The 20,458-nt window shown below is 49.4% G+C and overlaps 1 protein-coding gene across 22 annotated transcripts in view; it reads right to left on the minus strand.

The window, feature by feature from the left end:
• The window catches only part of PHLDB1 (pleckstrin homology like domain family B member 1), a 170,848-nt gene that overhangs the window by 148,573 nt on the left and 1,817 nt on the right, over positions 1 to 20,458 (minus strand). For 2 of the 22 annotated variants that reach the window (XM_075909545.1, XM_075909558.1), the window contains exons 1-2: positions 5,098 to 5,461; positions 1,610 to 1,689 (exon numbers count right to left, since the gene is read on the minus strand). In XM_075909545.1, coding sequence (XP_075765660.1) covers positions 1,610 to 1,689; positions 5,098 to 5,137 — 120 coding nt within the window. In that variant the 5' untranslated portion in view covers positions 5,138 to 5,461. Of the gene's footprint in view, positions 1 to 1,609; positions 1,690 to 5,097; positions 5,468 to 5,515; positions 6,710 to 6,782; positions 7,801 to 7,923; positions 9,002 to 15,643; positions 15,779 to 20,458 lie in introns of those variants that run through there. The other 20 variants (XM_075909549.1, XM_075909548.1, XM_075909553.1 and 17 more) reach the window with 19 other exon arrangements.

A 20,458-nucleotide genomic window follows, 5' to 3' on the forward strand; every position in this document is an offset into this window, starting at 1 on the left:
CATTCATCTCTCATAATTTCCAATTGCTGAAGCCTCTAAATAGGAGAGGCTCTGTAGGCTCCTTTGCTGCAGCAGAGCTGCTTTATCTCCTCAAACATGCTGGTAGAGGGATGGACAGGGAGACAGACAGGTCTCTGTTGTGGGTTGGCTCCTACCCAGCAGCCCCTCTTCAATCAGTAATTCAGATAGGTTCCTCTCTGTTTGCACTTTGCACAGCAAAGGTGGATTATAAATATTTATGAGCTCCTTATCTTTCTATTCTATATGACAGAGCAGAGTAGAAGTGGGTCTCACAGGATGGGTGGCTGAAGCCAGCACGGTTGGGCTCTCCCCATTGCCCTGGGCCCCTGACTTTACCACAGGTAAACCAGAATCCAGCCAGGCTTCATGTAGCTTGCAATCACCTGCTTGCATGCACACACTCAGGAACACATGTAAATGAAATGCATATGGATATGCCTGCAGATATGGATGCAAGAACACACACAAACAAACCTGCAATCACAGACTGCTGGGCCGCTGGCTCCTCACTCTGAGAGTGTCTCCCTCAACCCTTTTTTCAGAGCACAGAGAGTTCCCTGTATGGGCTCCAGACAGCGGGTTAGTAAGCTAAGGAATGGACTCCCCAAATGTGGAGATCTAGAGTTTTGGACTTTCCCATGTCTCCAGACCACAAGCCAGGATGGCTGTGATCTTTGCTCTGTGCTGCAGACTTGGGGAAGAGGAAGCTAGAAGGATGAAAAGAAATAGCAACAGCAGGGGGGATTTAATGGGATCAGGTTATTTTTAATAGGATCCAAGGTACTAGCCATTTAACCCAACTGGATTTACAGCCAATCTGATAATAGGATTGGAAGAAAAGGCCCAATGGCACTCAGGAGGGGGCAGCACCAATCATCCATGCCTTTGTCTTGAGGCTATTCAGAATATCAAGATTCCTTCAGAGTTGAGCTCTAATGGGGAGTGGAAGGTGGGAGATGTGGCACAGACATCAGTTGACCCCATGCCATTTTCCAGATTTAGGGAGGGGGATCATGCCTCATTGACTATATAAACCATCAACAGCTTGTTACAGTGACGGGACCGCTATTCCTGACAGAAAAGCTCTTCCCATGTCCCCTCTCCACAAGATCCCCCAGAAGCCTTTAGGGGCAATTTGGTCAAAGTGCAAGGACATGGATGCTGAACTGTCTAACATGTAACCAGTGAGCCCAACCCCCACCTCGAATTGGGGTTTGGCTCATAACCGAAACAGGACAATGTACAAAGCCTGGCCCAGGCCTGCGAAGGGGACTACACTCTTAGAAGATTGCCAAGTCCATCTCCCAGTACTTGGGGCATACCCCTCTTTGGTTTTGGGGATGTCCTAGTTTCCTGCTGGCCCCATCACTATGAGGACCTAAGCAGCCTGTATAGCCACTCCTCCCAACATTGGCTCTGAATGCCTGTCTAGAACCTTTGCTCATTTGTGACCGCACTGCTCAGTCTCTGGTGTGATGGAAGGACAGGGCATAAGCCTCCAAAGCTATCTCAGTCTGCCATCCCCATCACAAGGTAGGTAGCAGTGCTGAGGCACTAGCGGGAGATGCTGACCCTGGCACACGCTCACCTGAATGACTTTGTGGGTTGGGCTGGAAATGTTCCTGTTTGACGCTTCCATGACTGCTTCGTTAATGTGCCCGGTACTCTCTTAGGAAAAAAACAGAAACAGAGTGGATGTTAGAACTTGAGAGAGCCCCCCAGGGCTATTCAATGAAAGAATCAAACTAGCGCTGTGTAGGAATATGATGCCGAGACAAAGCTCTTCCTCCCTAATAGGGTATGCAGAATTGGACTATTGAAACACGAGGTCACAGGTTGACAAAGTTCAAAATGGCCTAACAAGCATAGGTGAGTGATCAAGTGGTCCCATTATCTAGGCCCAAACAATGAAAGGAGAGAATGGTTTAGTGATTATAGCAGGGGATGGGCAATCAGGATGTCTGTGTTTTATTCCAAGCTCAACCTTTGGTGTGTCAATTCACTGCCCTGGGATTCAGTCTCCCCATCTGAGGGAATCATACCCACCTAGTCATAAGCTGTCAGAGCTCCTAGCCAGTACTTGGATGAAGACTGCCAGAGAAACGCAACATGTCATCAGCAGTACACATTCCACATCCTGCTGCTCCCACCTACCCATAGACACAAACAGCTTCCAAGTATTTACCCAGCTTCTGCATTAGCATTATTTGTTTCTTCTAGAAATAGATAGGCTGTGTCTAGACTGGCAAGTTTTTCTGCAAAATCATCTGGTTTTGCGGAAAAACTTGCCAGCTGTCTACACTGGCCATTTGAATTTCCGCAAGAACACTGACGATCTCATGTAAGATCATCAGTGTTCTTGCGGAAATACTGTGCTGCTCCCGTTCGGGCAAAAGCCCTCTTGTGCAAATCATTTGCGCAAGAGGGCCAGTGTAAACAGTACAGTACTGTTTTCCGCAAAAAAGCCCCAATCGCGAAAATGGTGATTGGGGCTTTTTTGCGGAAAACCATGTCTAGATTGGCCATGGACGCTTTTCTGCAAAAAGTGCGTTTGCGGAAAAGCATCCTGCCAATCTAGACGTGCTTTTCCGAAAATGCTTTTAACGGAAAACTTTTCCGTTAAAATCATTTTCGGAAAATCATGCCAGTGTAGACGTAGCCATAGGGTATATGAATCCCAGTACTACAGAGACACTGGATTGGGAGAGGTTGATGGCTGCAGCACTGAAAGATGGACACTAGGGGATATCATTTCTGGCTTCATAACGTTGTATCAGCTAAGCTTTTCATGACAAGAGTCCCTGAGCTTTGTTCCCTTTCTGTCTGCTCCTGGTCAAGTCAATGGGGAAAAGAACACACAAGGGCATCTGGGTTGAACCCCAACTGAACAGGGTAATTCTTCACACATACCCTGGTAAAGGGTCTCAGCTAATGTAAAACGACAGTGAGCGGCACAGATAACCACAAAACATAGCAACTTAAAACCCCATGTATAGAATGTTACAGAACATGTGTGCAGAGCATGGGATACATGGCCCTGTTTCACCATTCATCCCAGGATCTCCCAGCTCTTCATAAATATGAACTATGTTAGCATCATAAACCTTCCACAAGGCTGTCAGGAGAGGCGTATTGGAATGGGCCTGCCAATTCTCCAGTGCAGCAGCTCCTTAACACTACTCGTGCTGACAGTACAAGAAAAAGAATCTTCTCTGCCACTGAAACTTCAAGGAACAGTAGGGAAGCAGCAAGCAGTATCTCTGGGTTAGAATGGGGACAGAATACCTCAGATAAGAGCCCAAACTCATACCATGAATGGCATGAGCAGCCAGGTGTTTCAAATCTCAGCTTTAAGGGTTATATTTAATGACAAGAAAATACTTTTCTGCTAAATTCCTGGTTCCAGATACTCAATAATTGTCCCAAAATTGTGTTTCCATGATCATCCATCCAGAAAAAAAAATTAAAAATAATGAATAGTCTTGCAGCACCTTAGAGACTAACAAATATGTAGCGATATTCTCTCTCACACATATATTCACTAACATGCACTTGTAAACAAAAGGCATAACTACAGAACAGAGAACAAAAAAAGGGGTTTTAACTGAACAACAGTTTTGCAGAGACTCATTTTTAAAAATTTGTATCACTAAAGATACATAGAGAAAACAATCATCAAGGAAAAAACCCAACATCGGGGATGTAGGGAAGGAGGGACAGATGTACGCACAGTACAAATGACAATACATCCATGCTAACGCAGCAGCCCACCACACTAGTCATCGGGGATGTGCATCAGCCAATGTCTCTAAAGTGCTAGCTAGGGAACCAGCAACACACACGCATTCATATGTACACACAGAGCTCCTGAGGCCCTCAGCATGTCTCACATATATACACAGGTACACACACCCAGAATCCCGATTTCAGTTCCTCCTGCATTACCATCCTGGGCAGGGTCTCAGTTCTTGTGGAAAGAATTAAGTAAAGCAGCTTGGAAAGGAAACTGACCTCACAAGTCAATGACTTCCTGGACTCTGGAACTCAGACCACTTTGGCCAGTTTAACAGCCTGAGCCAGGCTATAATTTCTAAATTTGCCCCCTACTCCATGCATCCCACATTTCCATCTTTAGATCACCCTATAGCAGAATGGCAGCAGTAACCCTTTTCTTGCAGGCCTGGTCTATAAGAGCTTCCAGAGCAGATCTAAGAATGGACAGTTTGTGAGTCAGAGACTTCACCCCATTTGGCCTGTGGATCATTGGGTCCTGTGAGCTCCCCCACTCCAGACCCCATGGCTCGTGGGATTAAAACATAATTATAAGGTCTGTCCACAATTTTGGGGTGTCTTAGTGCAGGTTAGGGGATAGAAGTCTGCACTTTTAGCAAGAATCACTTTGTAAGTACATGTACGTACAAAGGCATAGGTAGTTTCAAAATAAGGTTAAAGATTCTGGAGAAGGCTGAGATCTGCTGGGCCTTTCGGCTTCCTGCTTCCCAGCAAGAGCCACAGTGCTCTCCTTTAACACTAGCTCTTTGGCCAATCTGATGGAAATTCTGCAAATGACGGAGCCATCACTTCTTCCACCAGGAGTTGCAGATAAATCAATCAGATGGAAGAGCATTGTACTGGGTTGTTCAGAAATGGAAAGATGCACCAGACTATTGAATCCCCACAATGCAGGGACTCAGACAGGGATGCCAGACACTAATAGAACTGTAGATGGACTGTCCAGTAGGAATTAGAGTTGCTGGTCACTGTTGTGGGGGGGGAGGAGGCAGCTCTGACCCTTTTTCCCCAACCAGGCCTCTGCTCTTGTAATACACTATTTGGCTGATATTAAGGAAGAACTACATCATATATGAATCAGTAAAAGCGGGACACATTGTATGACAACAGTTCTCCATCTACAGGCTTACATTGCAAGTGATAGTATGGACTTAGCCTTCTCCTGTTACTCCCAACAGAGAACAAGGTTCATGAATGTAGCCACTGACATTTCCAAGAGTCCCAATATGCTTTCATGAAAACACACTGAACTCTACACAGGGCACCTGTGCTTTTTCCTCTTACCTCTCCTTCTAAAAGAACTCCCTCTTCCCCGTCCACACATGCCTTTTTGCAAAAGAACTTTTTCGCAAAAGGCTTCTTCGTAGAATGAGGATTACCAATGCTGGAAAAACCCCTCCGATCTTTCGATTTTCTTGCGGAAGAATGCAATTGCAGTGTGGATGTTCCTCAAAAACGGACGTTTTTCTGACAAAACTCTGTAGTGTAGACATACCCTCAGATGGGTGAAGTCTGGGCTTCTCCTACTCGCCCTAGAGACAGAGCTATCTACAGGCTGCCCTAGCAATCCTAGCTCCCCAGATCCTCAGGCTTTGACCAGTGAAGCAAGGTCAAAGCAAGCATGGTTAGCACAAGCCATATCCAGAGTGAGAGTGTAACCTATACACCTACTGTCCCATCTATTGGCACGCAGACCACTTACAGCGAGAGAGCACGAGTTTGCTCTACAGTCTTAGCTGAGAGCCAGCTGGCTTTTAGTTCACATTGTAGAGGTTCATGCACTAAGCTCCGGAGGTCCCAGATTTGGTTCTGCCTGCTGGTGTTACAAGAGTACATAGGCCAGCCGGGAAGAGTGGGAACTGGTGGGTAGTTATTACACATTGTGGAAAAAATGAAAGGCTGGAAAAAAGACAGTGGTGACTCCAGGGCTAGGAAAGAACAAAAACAAACATAAGCTCACAAGCCCTGGTTCCCTCCAGAAGAGGCAGCAGAAAGAGTACTACATCAGGGAGCAAGACCAGACATAATGCAAACCCAAATGCCTATATTGGCACAATTTTCATAACAGCCCTTGATGACACCAAGAAATGCCAGGCTGCCCTCTAAGCTGGGCTCCGGGTATGGAGCAAGGGAACTGAGCTTGGAAACATTATTTGTAAAAGGGCATGAGATTGGACATGAAGCTGAATGATAGCTCTGGGGTTAGAGTCAGAAAGATTTATGTGGGTCTGGCTGTCAGAAGGGCTGAGCTCCTGCCTCTGTAAGCCACCACAGCTGGACCTCATCTCACTGTCTGGGCAGTAATGCAGTGCTGTTTCTTTCACTCCCTATTTCTCATATGTAAGCCTACACCTACTGAGGTACAGGACTAGCCCTTGCTGCAAAGAGGGCCAGTATGTGCAAACAAGTTGGAGAGGGGGCACTAACTCATTACTTCCAGGGCTTCTCTCCATTTGCTGCCACTTTCCCATGGCTGCAAAAGAAGTTTCCAATCAGCTAAATGAGATTTCCTGTGTGGGCTGTGCAGCCAGGGCCTTTCCTGTGGGACGTGGCACTGGGAGTAGAGAAAGGAGGTAGAGGAAAGATGTGGCACTGGAGTCGGGGCAGGGGAGGCAGAGTAGGAGATACAGTAATAGGGTCAGGCAGAGGGAAACGGGGCATCCACATAACATATTAAGGGAGCAGTTTGGAGCTCTCTAGGACATGCTCAGCCATCATTCGCTACTATGCAGCTGAGCCTGCCCCAGCCACCTATTGGGCCAGAGCCACCCCATATATTTAGTGGAACTCTCATTGAGTCTTGGCTCTATCCCCCCTCAAATCAGACTTTGAGCCCTCATGCTGGCAGGGGAAGGGCCCTATTAGAACCCTGAGCACTAGGAAGGACTAGCCTTAGCATTTATTTGATCTTCCCGTTCCAATACACACAAGCCATACCCCGAGCCACAGTATGGTTTTGAGGACCTTACCTGCCCTTGAATCCTCACCTTGGCACTGGGCCAAGCATCAGTGGCACAGCATTCATGTCCCTGTTCTTTGCTCACACTACAGCCTTGGGGCACAACCTACTCGAGCTGCGGGAGAAGTCCAAGAAGTCCAAGAAAACAAGTATGTACTGACAGCTCCCTGGGGAGGCGACAAGACATGCCAAGGCAGGAGATCACAATAAGGAGAGCCAGGTCAGCAGGGCCCACAGCCGCCCTAATCCCTACTCCCCAAAAGCAACCGCAGCCAGCTGCAAGTTCTTGGCTGCAGCTGGGCCAGAGGAAAGGCAGGCAGGGGGCTGGACTCTTGAATAGGAAGAGAGGGAGGCCAGGATGGAATCCTGCTTGGAGATTAACCCCTTCCAACCACAGCAGGCTACAAAATTCCAGCCAACTCCATAGAGTCAGTGTTGGATCAGGGACAAGTGTCACACTGGGCCATGGTCTGGCACCTTCCACCCATCTGGACATGGCAGCACCAAACTCACCCAGCTCCCATGAGGCAGGTACCACCTTTACAAATGGAGGGGGAACTCCAGCACTGAGAGGGAAAGTAACCACAGCAGTCTATAACAGAGCTGGGGATAGAACCCAGGAGTCCTGTCTCCCAGGCCTGCCACCTTAGCTCTAACCACTAGGTACCTCTTCTATCCCAGAACCAGAACTAGAACTCATGAGTCCCGACTCTCAGACTCTCCATACACACAACCCTTCGGCTTTAATCACTAGATTCCTCTCCCCTCCACACATCAGGAATAGAATCCAGGAGTCCTAATTCCTCTCCCATCCCTCTCTAACTAGAAGACAAGACCAGTTTTCTTGCTCTCACACTACCTATCAGGCTGCTTCGCATGACCCATAATCACAGCGATGCTATGATCCTTATTAGAGATTTTACTGCTTTCCAGAGAAGGGGGATACTGATTCCCAGAGCTCTCCACAAAGATTTGATGCTATCTCCCCTATCCCAGAGTCCCAGCTGGAATCCTTGCGGGAGACAGGCTATCTCCAAGGCTCTCCAAAGAGAGCACCCCAGTGCAAGGAAATAAGGAATTGGGGACCCCCCCCCCCGCAGGGAATACTTCATGATTCTTCCACGCCCCCCCATCCCAACCCTTCACCTCACCTCCAAGAAGCCCCGGCACAAAGGGTGACTTCTGCTCTTCACAAGCAGACTCTGTTCTTGGAACGCTAGCAAGGGAGGAAGGCCCAACCCAGATGAGTGCCCCACCTCTGACAGCAACAAGGCCGCCTTTCTTCTCTCACAGCAGCCTGCAAAACACTTCACTTGTTCCTGACACGAAAAGAGGCACAAGCTGCAAATGCCAAAGGGTCGGGCTCAGCTACCACAAAATAGCAACAGTCACCAGAAAAGCAATCCCAGAGCTTTCCCATACAGCATGGACCATGCTCACCCCTCACACTCTGCCTGCTTGTTCCCTTCCTTGGCATCCACAGGGCTCCTGTCTTCAATTCCCACAGAAATAAATCCCTACACAAAATTATTTTAAAAGTTAAGAAAAAGCCCTCTGTTCTTTCCAAGAAGGGAAGAGGTGAGTGTGGGAGGAGAAGCGAGGTGGAGGTCTTCACCTCAAAGGAAGGAGGATGGATGCACGAGGCCACCCACAAAAATTAACAGACTTGCTCAGCCAGTACCATTCAATTCTGACTCACACCCTCCTAAGCTGCCTCCTCCATCCCACAGCTGCAAATTCTCCTTAATTCCATCACATAACCTTCTTGCTAGTCCAGCACTGGACCCCCCCACCCACACACATACACCTTACAGCTCTGCCTAAGTCCCTCATTTCAACCAATAGTTCCCCTACTGCTTCAGCACTGGGATCCTACCCAGCTCTGCCACTGCTCTCAATTCTGTCCTCTATTCCAGCCCTGGGATCCCTCTCACATCCACTCTGCCAAATCCCTTACTCAGGCATAAAAATGTACTATATATTTGAGAGAGTTTGTCTGTCTGAGTAAATCTGTCTGTCCGTCCACTCTTTTCAGTTTAGAAAAGAGGAGACTAAGGGGGGATATGATAGAGGTCTATAAAATCATGAGTGGTGTGGAGAGGGCGGATAAAGAAAAGTTATTTTTTAGTTCCCATAATAGAAGAACTAGAGGACACCAAATGAAATTAATGGGTAGCAGGTTTAAAACTAATAAAAGAAAGTTCTTCTTCATACCGCGTGTAGTCAACCTGTGGAACTCCTTGCCAGAGGAGGCTGTGAAGGCTAGGACTAGAACAGAGTTTAAAGAGAAGCTAGATAATTTCATGGAGGTTAGGTCCATAAAAGGCTATTAGCCAGGGGATAGAATTGGTGTCCCTGGCCTCTATTTGTCAGAGGCTGGAGAGAGTTGGCAGGAGACAAATTGCTTGATCATTGTCTTCGGTCCACCTTCTCTGGGGCACCTTGTGCTGGCTACTGTCGGCAGACAGGATACTGGGCTAGATGGATCTTTGGTCTGACGCAGTACGGCTGTTCTTATGTTCAAGAACGCCTCCTAAACAGGAAAAACTTAAAAAACAACAAATAGACTAGCAGCACCTTAAAGACTAACAAAACATTTAAGGTGCTACTAGTCTATTTGTTGTTTTTTAAGTTGTTCCTGTTACAGACTAACTCAGCCACCCCTCTGAAGCTTTTCCTCCTAAATTGTAAGAGCTAGGAACACCAACTCTGGTATGTAGCTTACTCTTATCATGACTTAAACCAAAGTAAGGATTTGGTTGTGCTGGGAGCTCCTGCCACCCCGATTTGTACAGGGATGCATAAAACCATACCGAAGAAAGACAGATTCACCAGGTAGGTGAAAGGAGCTGGATGGAGGTACATCCTCCCACTTCCAATACTGCTCCAAGCCCTGAGTCTCCCACCCCCTAGGAGCCCTTTAGAGTGGAAAGGGGGGCTGGAGCTCCCCCAATTCATACAGGAATATTGCCGGCTGTTCCACTTCATCAGGGAGCGAGGGGAAAGTGCCCAGTTTGCTCCATTTCTCAATCTGACCAGGGAGCATAGGGGGCAGAAGAACCTGGATCTGCTCCATACAGGGGACACGCAACCCTCCACCAACTGTGCCTGCTGGAGTTGCAGCGGCCATGGAGAGGTGCTTCTCACTTGGCCCCAAGCTGCTGAGGTTAGAGAGGGCTGGGGAAGTCCTTTCTCCTTGGGGCAGCCTGCATAATGAACCCCTCGTCCTCAGCCCCACCCCAGGGCAATGATTTAAATGAAGAAAAACAAAAATGAATTGAGCGAAGGACCTAAGCAACGCTGGGTAAATCTTCTAGTTAAAAATATTTTACAACCCAAGCTGGGGGTTGCACTCAAATGCCAGTGAACCAGACAATGCATGGAAGGGACGGCAGGCTGAAGCATCAGGTAGAACCAAAGGGGCCAAGTGGCCCTGTGGCTGAATCCCTTCTGCTTTTTTATCTTGGGCTGGGGCTATCAGTGGCAACACTCTGAACTGCAATGGTAGGGGTGGGAGCCTAGTTTTGCTTTGGGAGGGTAGGGGAAGGAGGATTGCTCCTGGAAGGCCTGGCCTTGGGCAAGGCAAGCAAGGAGGTTGCCTTGGGCCCTGCACCTTCTGATCCCTGTGCTGCCTGGCGCCCACCCACTCACTCACTGCCCTGGCTGGGAGCCGCCCGGCTGTGTGACACAGCCAACTGCCTTGGGCCCTGCAAACTCTTTGTCCAGGCCTGGCTCCTGGGTGTCTCATCAAGTTTGTTTCCCTTTGAGGCCTCTCTGGCTCATTCAACTCAGATACTGCCTTCTAAGGTGCTCACCTTTCCTTCTTCCTGTGTATCATCACATGAGCCTCCAAATGAGGTAGCGACAGTAGCTTTGGGTAACTGCACTCCACTCCAAGCAAGAGAGAAGAATGCATACCACACCTCCAGCAACTCACATCCAGCAAGTCATTTCCCTTCTCTGTGACTGAGTTCCCCCACTGGGATAATAACCTTGTCCTGCCTCCAATGACACTGTGATCCTGGGTTAGTTTATATTCATAAAGCACCCCATAGATAGGACTTGCTATTATCTTACTTAAAACCAACAAAACACAAGGGGAAGATGCTCCCATTTAATTGTATATGCAGCTATGGAGCGCAGGTTGGACTCAGCCTGCAAACACACCTGGAGTATGGAGGTGAGGGTGTGCCCAAGAATAGTATTTGGCCATGCGTACATCTACACACACCATGTGGAACCTGGACAATGTCTATCATCCTCTAATGGCTGACTGTGGATGTGTCAAAGGGAACACATTGGAGGAGAGGACCTGGGTAACTCACAAGGAGTTGCAGCATCCTAAGTTATACATATACCATGGAATAAAACATCCCTGACTTCTTTCTTCCCCACACCTGCTATTCCCTTCAGTGAGTCACTTGGAGGCAGTCAGAACAGCTGAGTTAATGGCTACACCACCCAGTATCCAGACCCTGCATTCAGCTTGGCTGCACATTCATTACACATCTGCTAATGTGTTTAAGGAATCAAAGCTGCCACCCAGTCCCAGTGAGCAATGGGCTGTTCTGCTTCCAGCCTGAGAATGTCGGAGGCGGCACATTGTCTTTAAGACAAACGTGGGCGGGAAGGGGACTTGAGCCAGGAAGCCCACAGTAACTAAATTGTAGCAAGGGCCTGACAGGCAAGGACTAATATGGAGCCAATGTCGCAATGTCTGAAAAATCCTAAAGCCAGTCGCTGTGACTAGGCTAAACTCAGATTAAGGATATAAAATCCTGGTTATAAAGTTAACCGGTTAAATGCAATTTTAACTGATTAGCCATGATCCCAAGGCAAGGGGCTGCTCCAACCTGCCTGGGCCCGCCATGCTGCAGGCTGTTCTCACCAGGCCAGGCAGAGTCTGCCACACCATGCCACAGGTGAGGGAGCTGCTCTGGCCAGATGGGGCATAGTCTGCCACAACGTGCCACCGGCAGCGGGGTTGCTCCAGCCAGACTGAGTCCACTGCACTGTGTTGCAGATGCAGGCTGCTCCAGCGAAGCCAGACTGAATCCGCTGCACCATGTCATGGGCAGGGCAGCTACTCTGGCCAGACCAGACCACGTCTGCCATATTCTTCACACAACACAGTCCCCCCATCCCCACCGATTAGCAAAGGAATGCATGCCAGGTAACTAGTTAACCTTTTACATCCCTAACTCAGAAGGGACAGTGAAGGAGGGGGAACATATTTGGTCAAAACAGACACCATACCCAATTTGGAATGAGATTCAATCCAATTAAAACATGGAGCACACCTCACTCAAATATTCTGAGTCAGCATCCAATGATAAAAGAGCCAAACCAACACCCAGGCTACGTCTACACTGGCAGCTTCTTATGCAAGAACTGTTTTGCAGAAGAGTTCTTGTGCAAAAAATCTTCCACGAGAGTGCGTCTACACTGGCATGTGCTTTTGTGCAAAAGATGTGCTTTTGCGCAAGAGCATCCATGGCAGTGTGGACGCTTTCTTGCGCAAGAAAGCTCTGATGGCCATTTTAACCGTAGGGGTTTCTTGAGCAAGAAATTCATGTTGCCTGTCTATACTGCCCTCTTGTGCAAGAGCTCTTGCGCAAGAGGACTTATTTCTCGTGGAGAGAGGAATAACTCTTCTGGAAGAAGCCCTGTTTTACAATGCTATACTGTAAATGTACTTGCGCAAGAATGCTCGTGCAGTGTAGACAGAAGGCAAGTTTTTGCGCAAGAACAACTGTTATTGCTCAAGAAGCTGCCAGTGTAGACACAGCCACACAGTTTCTACCTGGGCCTCACCTGGGACCAGTGAGGACAATCAAAATATTTGCCAGATCTGTATAGGTTCAAGAGCCAGCAGCCAGATAAGTCTTCTTGCTGGGTGTACACAGCCCAGGACCAGTGTTCCCTCTAAGCTGCAGGGCGGCACAGCTTCACAGGTTATTAATCAGCAAAACCCAATCAGCTCTGTTTATCGGACAGTCAACACACTAGTCGACTATTCATTCCCTCCCCCCTTTGTTATCTCTATCAGAAAGGGGGAGGTAAGAGAGGGTGCTTCAAAGTGGCAGCGCCGCATGGAGCCTGGGATCAGCTGGAGACTCGCATGTGGACCCCGGGCTTCATGCAGCACTGCCACTTTGAAACGCTATGGGGATTCCGGTGTCAGGCTCCTCAGTGGGGAGTCCTAAGCTGACCCCAGGCTCCATGTGGCACTGACACTTTGAAACAACCCAGGGAGCACAGGGCCAGTGGGGGGCTGTCCCACTGGCCCCAGGGCTCCCTGTAGCACTTTTGCCTTTGAAGTGTAGCAACAGCCCTAAGGCTGTTGCTACACTTCAAAGGCGGAGGAGCCCTTATCAACTAATCAAAATTTAACATCCCCCAAAGGGAAGTCGAAGGAAGAGTGTTCTTCCTTCGACTTCCTGCTATGTAGACAGCACCAAAAGCTGAATTAAGCTATTTCGACTTCCGCTGTGCAACTGACGTAGCTGAAGTTGCATGGCTTATTCCAACTTCAGCTCTGCTGTGTAGATGTGGTCGCCTCGTCTCAAAAAAGGTATTTTGGGAGTGGAAATAGTTCAGAAGTGTGACAAAAATTATCAGAGGTATAGAAAAGCTGCCATATGAGGAGAGATTAATAAAACTGGGACTTTTCAGCTAGAAAAAAGAAGACTAAAAGGGATATGATAGAGGGCTATAAAAACATAGATGGTCTGAAGAAAGTAGATAAGGAAAAGTTGTAATACAAGAAATGGAATTATTAAATAGCAGGTTTAAAACAAACAAAAGGAAGTATTTCTTCACACAGCGCAGTCAACCTGTGGAACTCCTTGCCAGAGGATGTTGTTAAGGCCAGGTCTTTAATAGGGTTCAAAAAAGAGCAAGATAGATTAATGGATGATAGGTCTATCAATAGCTACTAGCCAGGATGGGCAGGAATAGTGTCCCTAGCCTCTGTTTGTCAGATACTGGAAATGAACAATCAGGGATGGATCATTTGATGATTATCTGTTCTGTTCATTCTCTCCAGGGCACCTGGCATTGGCCACTGTTGGAAGACAAAATACTGGGCAAGATGGACCTTTGTTCTTACCCAATATGACCATTTTTATGATCTTCAGAGTGTCATTTCCATGTATGTATAGACAAAGAGACTCTGGATCCTTGAAGCAAGGCTGAGAGAACCCTAGACAAGGAGGATTTATACTGGAATTGCCAGAAAAAGCAGCATACTGGGGCAGAGAGGGTCCCAAATTCTGATCAAGCCCACAGCACACACCAAAGACTGCAAATGTCACATTCAGACACCCCTTTTAAATAAATCAGAGGTGGCTTACAACCTGCTCTCCTGACCCAAATCCAAGTTTGCAGCCTGCACTCAAATCCATGACAATGCAATGGTCAGAAAACCATGGAGTTGACCCAAGCTCCCCACTCCACATTTCAGTATGTTGAGATGAGTGGGTTGGAAAGTGCAGTTTGGCCCCAAAGCCTGGATTTAAATCAGCTGTTTTGATCTGATCTTATCTCAAAGGCCTGTGCTCCCTGTGGCTGGGGTTTCAGCTACAGTACTTGTTCTGATCCCCTCTTGGCACACAGTTGTCCATGTCATTGCTGATGTGGGACCCAGCAAAGAGGCTAGCCTACTCCGAGACTCCTTCTAAGTAGAAACACCCACTAGACTTTCCATCCCAAAAACTACATACAGTGGAGCCTTGGTCGCATGTTGCCAAGACGACACAACACATCAGGCAATAACAGTAACATAAATCAGCTCCAAGATAGTTACACTGAGACACAAAATTCTCTACTCCACCCACTGATCTCAGCTCCTGGGAGAAAGGAGCTCCCCTGCTGGGCTCATTAAAGCTTGCACAGCTGCCAGCTCCAGCCCCAGGTCCAAGAGCCATCCCCCCTACAGCCTTCAAGCACCAGGTACTATTAACCAGGGAGATTTGGGAGTCTAAATAGACACCTGCTTTCTAATGCTACGGGGACACAATGGGAGAGGAGGCATCCAAAGTGACAAAAAGAAACCATAAACCAAGTGGTGCCTCCCACTGGAGCAGGGTTGAGCCAGTCCCCACAAAGATTTATTCAAATGTATCAGGCTCCGATGTTCAATTGAATAGGGCACCTAATATACAAAGACTCTTCAGGTAACAGAGCTAAAGTTGTGATAGAAATGTAGCCGTGTTAGTCTGGGGTAGTTGAGTTGTGTCACACGGTGCTTGCAGGCAGGTGGGTGCTTAGGAACAGGACTGCGGTCTCCAAGGATTAATCAGATCGATCTTTCTTCTGTCTTTGGAACCGAGCAAGGGTCCGAGTTTGGGCAACCCGACCCATCTCCTTCCATTCGCAGCACCGCGGCTGCCCCTGCCCTCGGGCTCCCCCTGCTGCTGCCCCCGCCCCGGAGCCCGCGCTGGTACCCCGGTCTCAGATCAGCACCTGGCCTGCATCCCAAGCGGCCGCGGGGACACGTCAGGGGCGCGCCGGGCTGAGGGGCCGCGCGAGTGAAGCGCAGGGAGCCGGGTGTCGTTCTACCGCCCCCCCAGGCCCCGCGCCCGAGCAGCCCTGGCCGGAGCGCGGCGCGCGGGCTTTGACTCGACCCCCGCCGCGGGCGGCCGGGAAGGAGGCGCCCCAGGCCAGGGGCTGTGAGGACCCCGCGGGGAGCGGCGGCTGCGGGCCAGGGACTTGCCGCGGCGGATCCGGCCGAGAATGTGGGGAATGCGGGGCGGGGCGGGGGCGGGGCCCCGGTGCCACACGCCAAGTGCCAGCGCGGCAAGGCCGCCGCTTCCCGCCCGCCCGACCCCCGGGCCGCCACCGCCACGGGGGGCCCGCGACGCCCCTTACCTGGCCGGTCCGCGCCCCGAGGTCCCCTCAGAGCAGCCGCGAGCGGCCCGGTCACCGCCCACCGCTGGCGCGAGGGGGGCGGAGCGCGGGAGGCAGCTGCCACCCGGCGGGCGCGCGGGGCTCGTGGCTGGCCGCGCGCTGCAGGCGGGAGGGGGCGCAGCCTCCCCCCGGGACTCGCCGCGGGTCCCTGCCTCCCAGCCCCTTTCCTTCTCCCCGCCCTGCAGCGATGCGGAGTCACTTCTGGAGAGCCCCGGGCTGTGGTTACTAGCGCGGCGCCCCGCACAGGCTCTTTGCAAACACCAGCGCCTCCCCCGCCCTCCGCCGCGGGGAGCGACACAGCTAGAGCCGCGTTTCATTAAAGCGAATGTTTGAAATCTAAAATTCACACTCCAGCGGGTTCGAGGGAAGCTTTTGTACATCGGGAGTCAATCACAACTTATTGAAAGTGCCTGGCGTAAAAGTGTCACAAAATACGTTGGTACATAATGAGCATTTTAACAGTCATAGCAGAGTGGATATGCACATGGCGGCGATTGTCCCTCAGTGGCTGGTAGGTTTTCCATAGAAAGATTGGCCAGGGAGGATTTGGACTACTTCCCTGAAAGACACTGATCACAAAGACCCAAGGAATCAATTCAGGTTCCTCTCACAGACTCAGAAGTTACCAGTTCTCAGCTCCTGTAAGCAACATCTGTAACGCAGTCTCCCTGTTCCCAGGAGAACTGAGAGTAGAGCTGACTGCCTAGATGGGGCAAACAGCTGTAGATACATGGACATGCTACTACTGCCCAGTTATAGCAGTTTACCCTCTTGGGAGAGACCGGAGTCTGGCTCCTACTTCACCCTTCTTATTCTTTTCCATCCCTTTCCTTTTCATGGTAAGATGCAAAGAGTGCAAGGAGCTTTCCTACTGCTGCTGACTTAGACCCAGATCCAAAAATAGATCTTCCTTTCCTAGCAACAAACTCTCTAGCTGTGCCCTGCCAAGAGGACCCTCACTCGCAGTGGAATATGATGCAGCAGCGATTTGACTAGCCCATTCACAGACCAATCCTGGACAGGTTTGTGAAGGTCTCGCATGGCTTTTCAGAACGGGAAAAAAGAAAATTAAGGCACAGATTCCCACAATTCAGAGACAGAACCCCTTGAAATGCTCCTGTCCCCCTCTCTCCTCTGAGTCACTCATGGGCCAGCTGGGCCTTTGAGCTCTCCCAAAGCTGTGTAAAAGGGAAACTTAGCCTGACAGAACACAGGGCACAAGTCACTACAGCCCAACACGTCTTTCAGCTCAGCAGCTATTTCAGCATCTCAAGCTTGGAAGCCCTAAAATGAGCAAGGCACAGTACTACAGAGGAGCAGCTGAGGACAGGAGGAACTGCCAGACACCCTAGTCAGGTCCAGTCTGACAAATAACATGACAAAAGCACAGTGCAATGCAGCCTGAGCTTCCTGTTCCCATAGTTATTGCGTAAACTGGACACTGCCACAAGTCAACAGCTGGAGTCTATCAAGCCCTGCCTTTTCAGTTAGGCAATGGGCCCTACAGCTGAGACATCCAAGATTTGGGGGATGAGAACAAGCATGAGAGAAAAATCTTTCAGCCACTTAAAAGTTTCCTAGAAGGGGGAGAAGTGAGCAGGAACAGATACTTGGGCCCTGCCTGACACTTGACTTTGGAAACAGCATCAACTTGCAGTCTGTTCCAAACATATGCAGGATAAACAGTGTAAACTTGGCCAAACTAGTCATTATTTTCAAAATCCACCAAGGAGACATACTATGTACATGGGGATTGGTGAGGTTTTAGCTCTTCACCTCAAGGTAGCTCTAGACTTAACACCATATCAGAACTGTAGTGTTTTAGCATTCAATAAATGCATAGTAAATTACTCCGTCTCCATGAGCTGACAATCTAAATAGACATAAATGCTGGGTTTTTAAAAGGTGCAGATGTGGTAACTATCACACTAGTTATGCTCACAGTTCATAGGAATTTAAAGCTAAATTATCCTGCCTCAGATAGCAACAACGCCAGCTGCTGTCCAAGAAGAGGGATAAACAATACCTCTCTCCAAACATTTTCCAAATTAAAGCCCAACTAACTAAAAATAAATAGATCCATTTATAGTTTAAATTACATCATCTCTTGGCCACCCAAAAACCCCCTCCCTGTTATAAAGAAGCACCCTGACCTGGGAGCTCAGGAAATGTTCTGAATAGAACAGCTGAAATGACCACATGCAATACAAGACCTCCCACTTTGTGGAATTTGCTCATCTTTCTTTGCTTTTTCATCCAACACAAACAGAATTAGTTCAAGGGCCCAGGTGTGTTCAGGGATTTGGACAGGACATTATTTTCAGAAATAGTAAGCTGGTGCCAATCTTCACTAGAACTCTTTGAGCAGAGTCAGCTAGGAGTTAAACTGGGCAGTGGCTGCAGAGACATGTTTTGCTCACTACTCAGCAATTAGACACTACTATTGTCCAGTCTTCTGTAGTCACATTCCAGACACATGAAGCTACGGAGAGGTCTGTATGGAGAACCAATTTCTTACTGGTAATTCAATGGGCAGAACTGAGGAAGGACTAAGGGATAAAAATGGTCAGCTTTTGCCAATAAAACGATAGAGGCATGCATGCTACAAACCTACTTTTGGCAGCAAAACTGTGCTCTTCTGCTGACAAAACCACCTTGATGAAAAGCACAGAGCTTTTGGCAGCAAAGTTAAAGCAATAATGTATCAGTATAGATGCTGCAGTTTTGTTATGCTGACACTAGCCTCCCCCAGGATCTCACAAATGCCCATGGTGTGTTCACAATTTTGAACTTGGTTGCCCTACATCTAGGTACACATTTACTTTTCCCCTTTCAAAGCTCTGGGAAGTTCTAACATTTCTCAGCATGGAGAACTGTCAGAACTGTGGAGGGTACTACTTCTCGGTAGCTAAGGAGGCTAGGAAAACTAAGAGGGAATCTCAGAATTAACAACATGGAATGGGGGAGGGACTGATGGTGGGAAGGGTATCCTCAACCCCCAGGGTTGACTGCTGAGGCAGCTGTGTAAACTTAAGAGCAGAGGTGAGCAATAATTTTTGTTGGGGGGCAAGGCACTCCAAGAATTTGGAAAGTGGTCAAGGTCTACAGTCTTCCATGATATTAATGGAGGTGGTGTAGGGTCTAGGATGGAGGTTGGGTACAAAAGGGAGCTTGGGGTAAAGGAGGGAGTTTGGGTGAAGGAGGCAATTGTGACCTGGGGCACTGGACTGGAATGCAAGGGGTTGGACTTTGACATAGGACAGGAAATTGGGGTACAGGAGAGGATGCAGGGATTTGGATTGTGAGCTAGGACAGGAGGGGACTGATCTGGGGCAGAGGACTGGGGTGCTAGATCTGGGAGGGGGGCAGAGGATTTGGGTGTGGAGTGGAGGGCAGAGGTAGGGTCTGACCAGGAGACTTACCACTCAGCAGCCCCTTTCTGAATCAGCATCCCTGCTAGTGTTCCTTATAAGCCACTTAACATCACAGCTTCACAGGTGATTAATCAGCCCCACATGAAGCCCTGAACCTCTGACTGGACATGGCTAATTAATCACACTGCTGCCCTCCCCGAGGCTGCAGCCATGTGCTCTGGAGCCCCCTGTGCATCTTGGCTACCTGTTATTGAAAGAGGCAGCTCCCATTGGTTGGTTTCTGACTAGAAACTGGCCAATGGGATTGTGCTGGGGGCAGGAGTGACTCCTAAAGCTTTCCGCTCTCCCCTCCGGAAGTTTTTAAAGAAAAACTGCCCTAGAACCACATTTCTGAGCAGTGTGCAGGTGAAGCAAGACAAGCAGGAAGCCTGCCTGGGAGAGAGTGCAGCATCTGCGAGCCAGAGCTGGTTGTTTGGTGGGCTGCATCTGGCCCACAGGCTGCATTTTGCCCAGGCTGGATGCAGACACACCATACAGACATACTCTCCCTCAAAACATCTTCATGTTAAACCTCCCAAATCTGGAATTCTCTGGTCTGGCAACATCCGTGGTCCAGCAAGGATGAGAGAATGCAGGTTAGGGAGCCCCAGCTGGGCCCAGCAGCTGGGGAATCCCAGCTGTAGTGGGGCTTCTGGTGGCAGGCAGCCCAGTGGGGGATCCCTTCCCCACCACCTCAGGGGAGCAGGGCTGGTGGTGGCCCAGCTTGGAACTCCAGGATACCTCCGATGGCAGCAGGTCTGGATTGAGCAGCCTCAGCCACAGAACCCACAGCTGAAGCTAGCAGGGACAAGTGGCTCCAGCTGGGGAACCCCAGAGTTCCCAGTGGCAGCAGGGCTAGCCCTAGCCGTGGCACAGAGTGGCAGGGCAAAGCCTTAGCAGCAGTGGGGCTGGCAGTGTCTGGATGGCCCCAGCCTAGAAGTGTCAGCAGCCAGGCTGTCCCTGTCAGGAACTCCAAGAGACCTTGGGGCAGGGTGCAGGCAGCAGGGTGAGGAGCCGGTACCAGGCCAGCATTAGTGGGGCCAACTGCAGGGCAGGGAGCCTGAGGGAGAGGAGCCTAGGAGCAGAGCAGCCAACAGGAGAGCAATGATCGCCCCTAGCCTGGCAAATTCCCTGGTTCAGTACAGCTCAGGTCCCAAGGGTGCCAGACGAAGGAGGCCCAATCTGTATTATCCCAACACCCACACTGTCTTGTTTCTCACATGTACACTCCCCCCCACCCACACACACACTTCCCAAAGATGCTATCTCTGTCTTCCCACTCTTCTCGTCATGCAGTCTATTAAAGATGGAATTATGGGATTCAGAAACCAACAAAAAGTGATGCTGTATCTGCTGTATGATG

Source organism: Pelodiscus sinensis, chromosome 26 (genome assembly GCF_049634645.1).
Source record: "Pelodiscus sinensis isolate JC-2024 chromosome 26, ASM4963464v1, whole genome shotgun sequence".
In the NCBI taxonomy this organism is placed as follows: Eukaryota; Metazoa; Chordata; order Testudines; family Trionychidae; genus Pelodiscus; species Pelodiscus sinensis.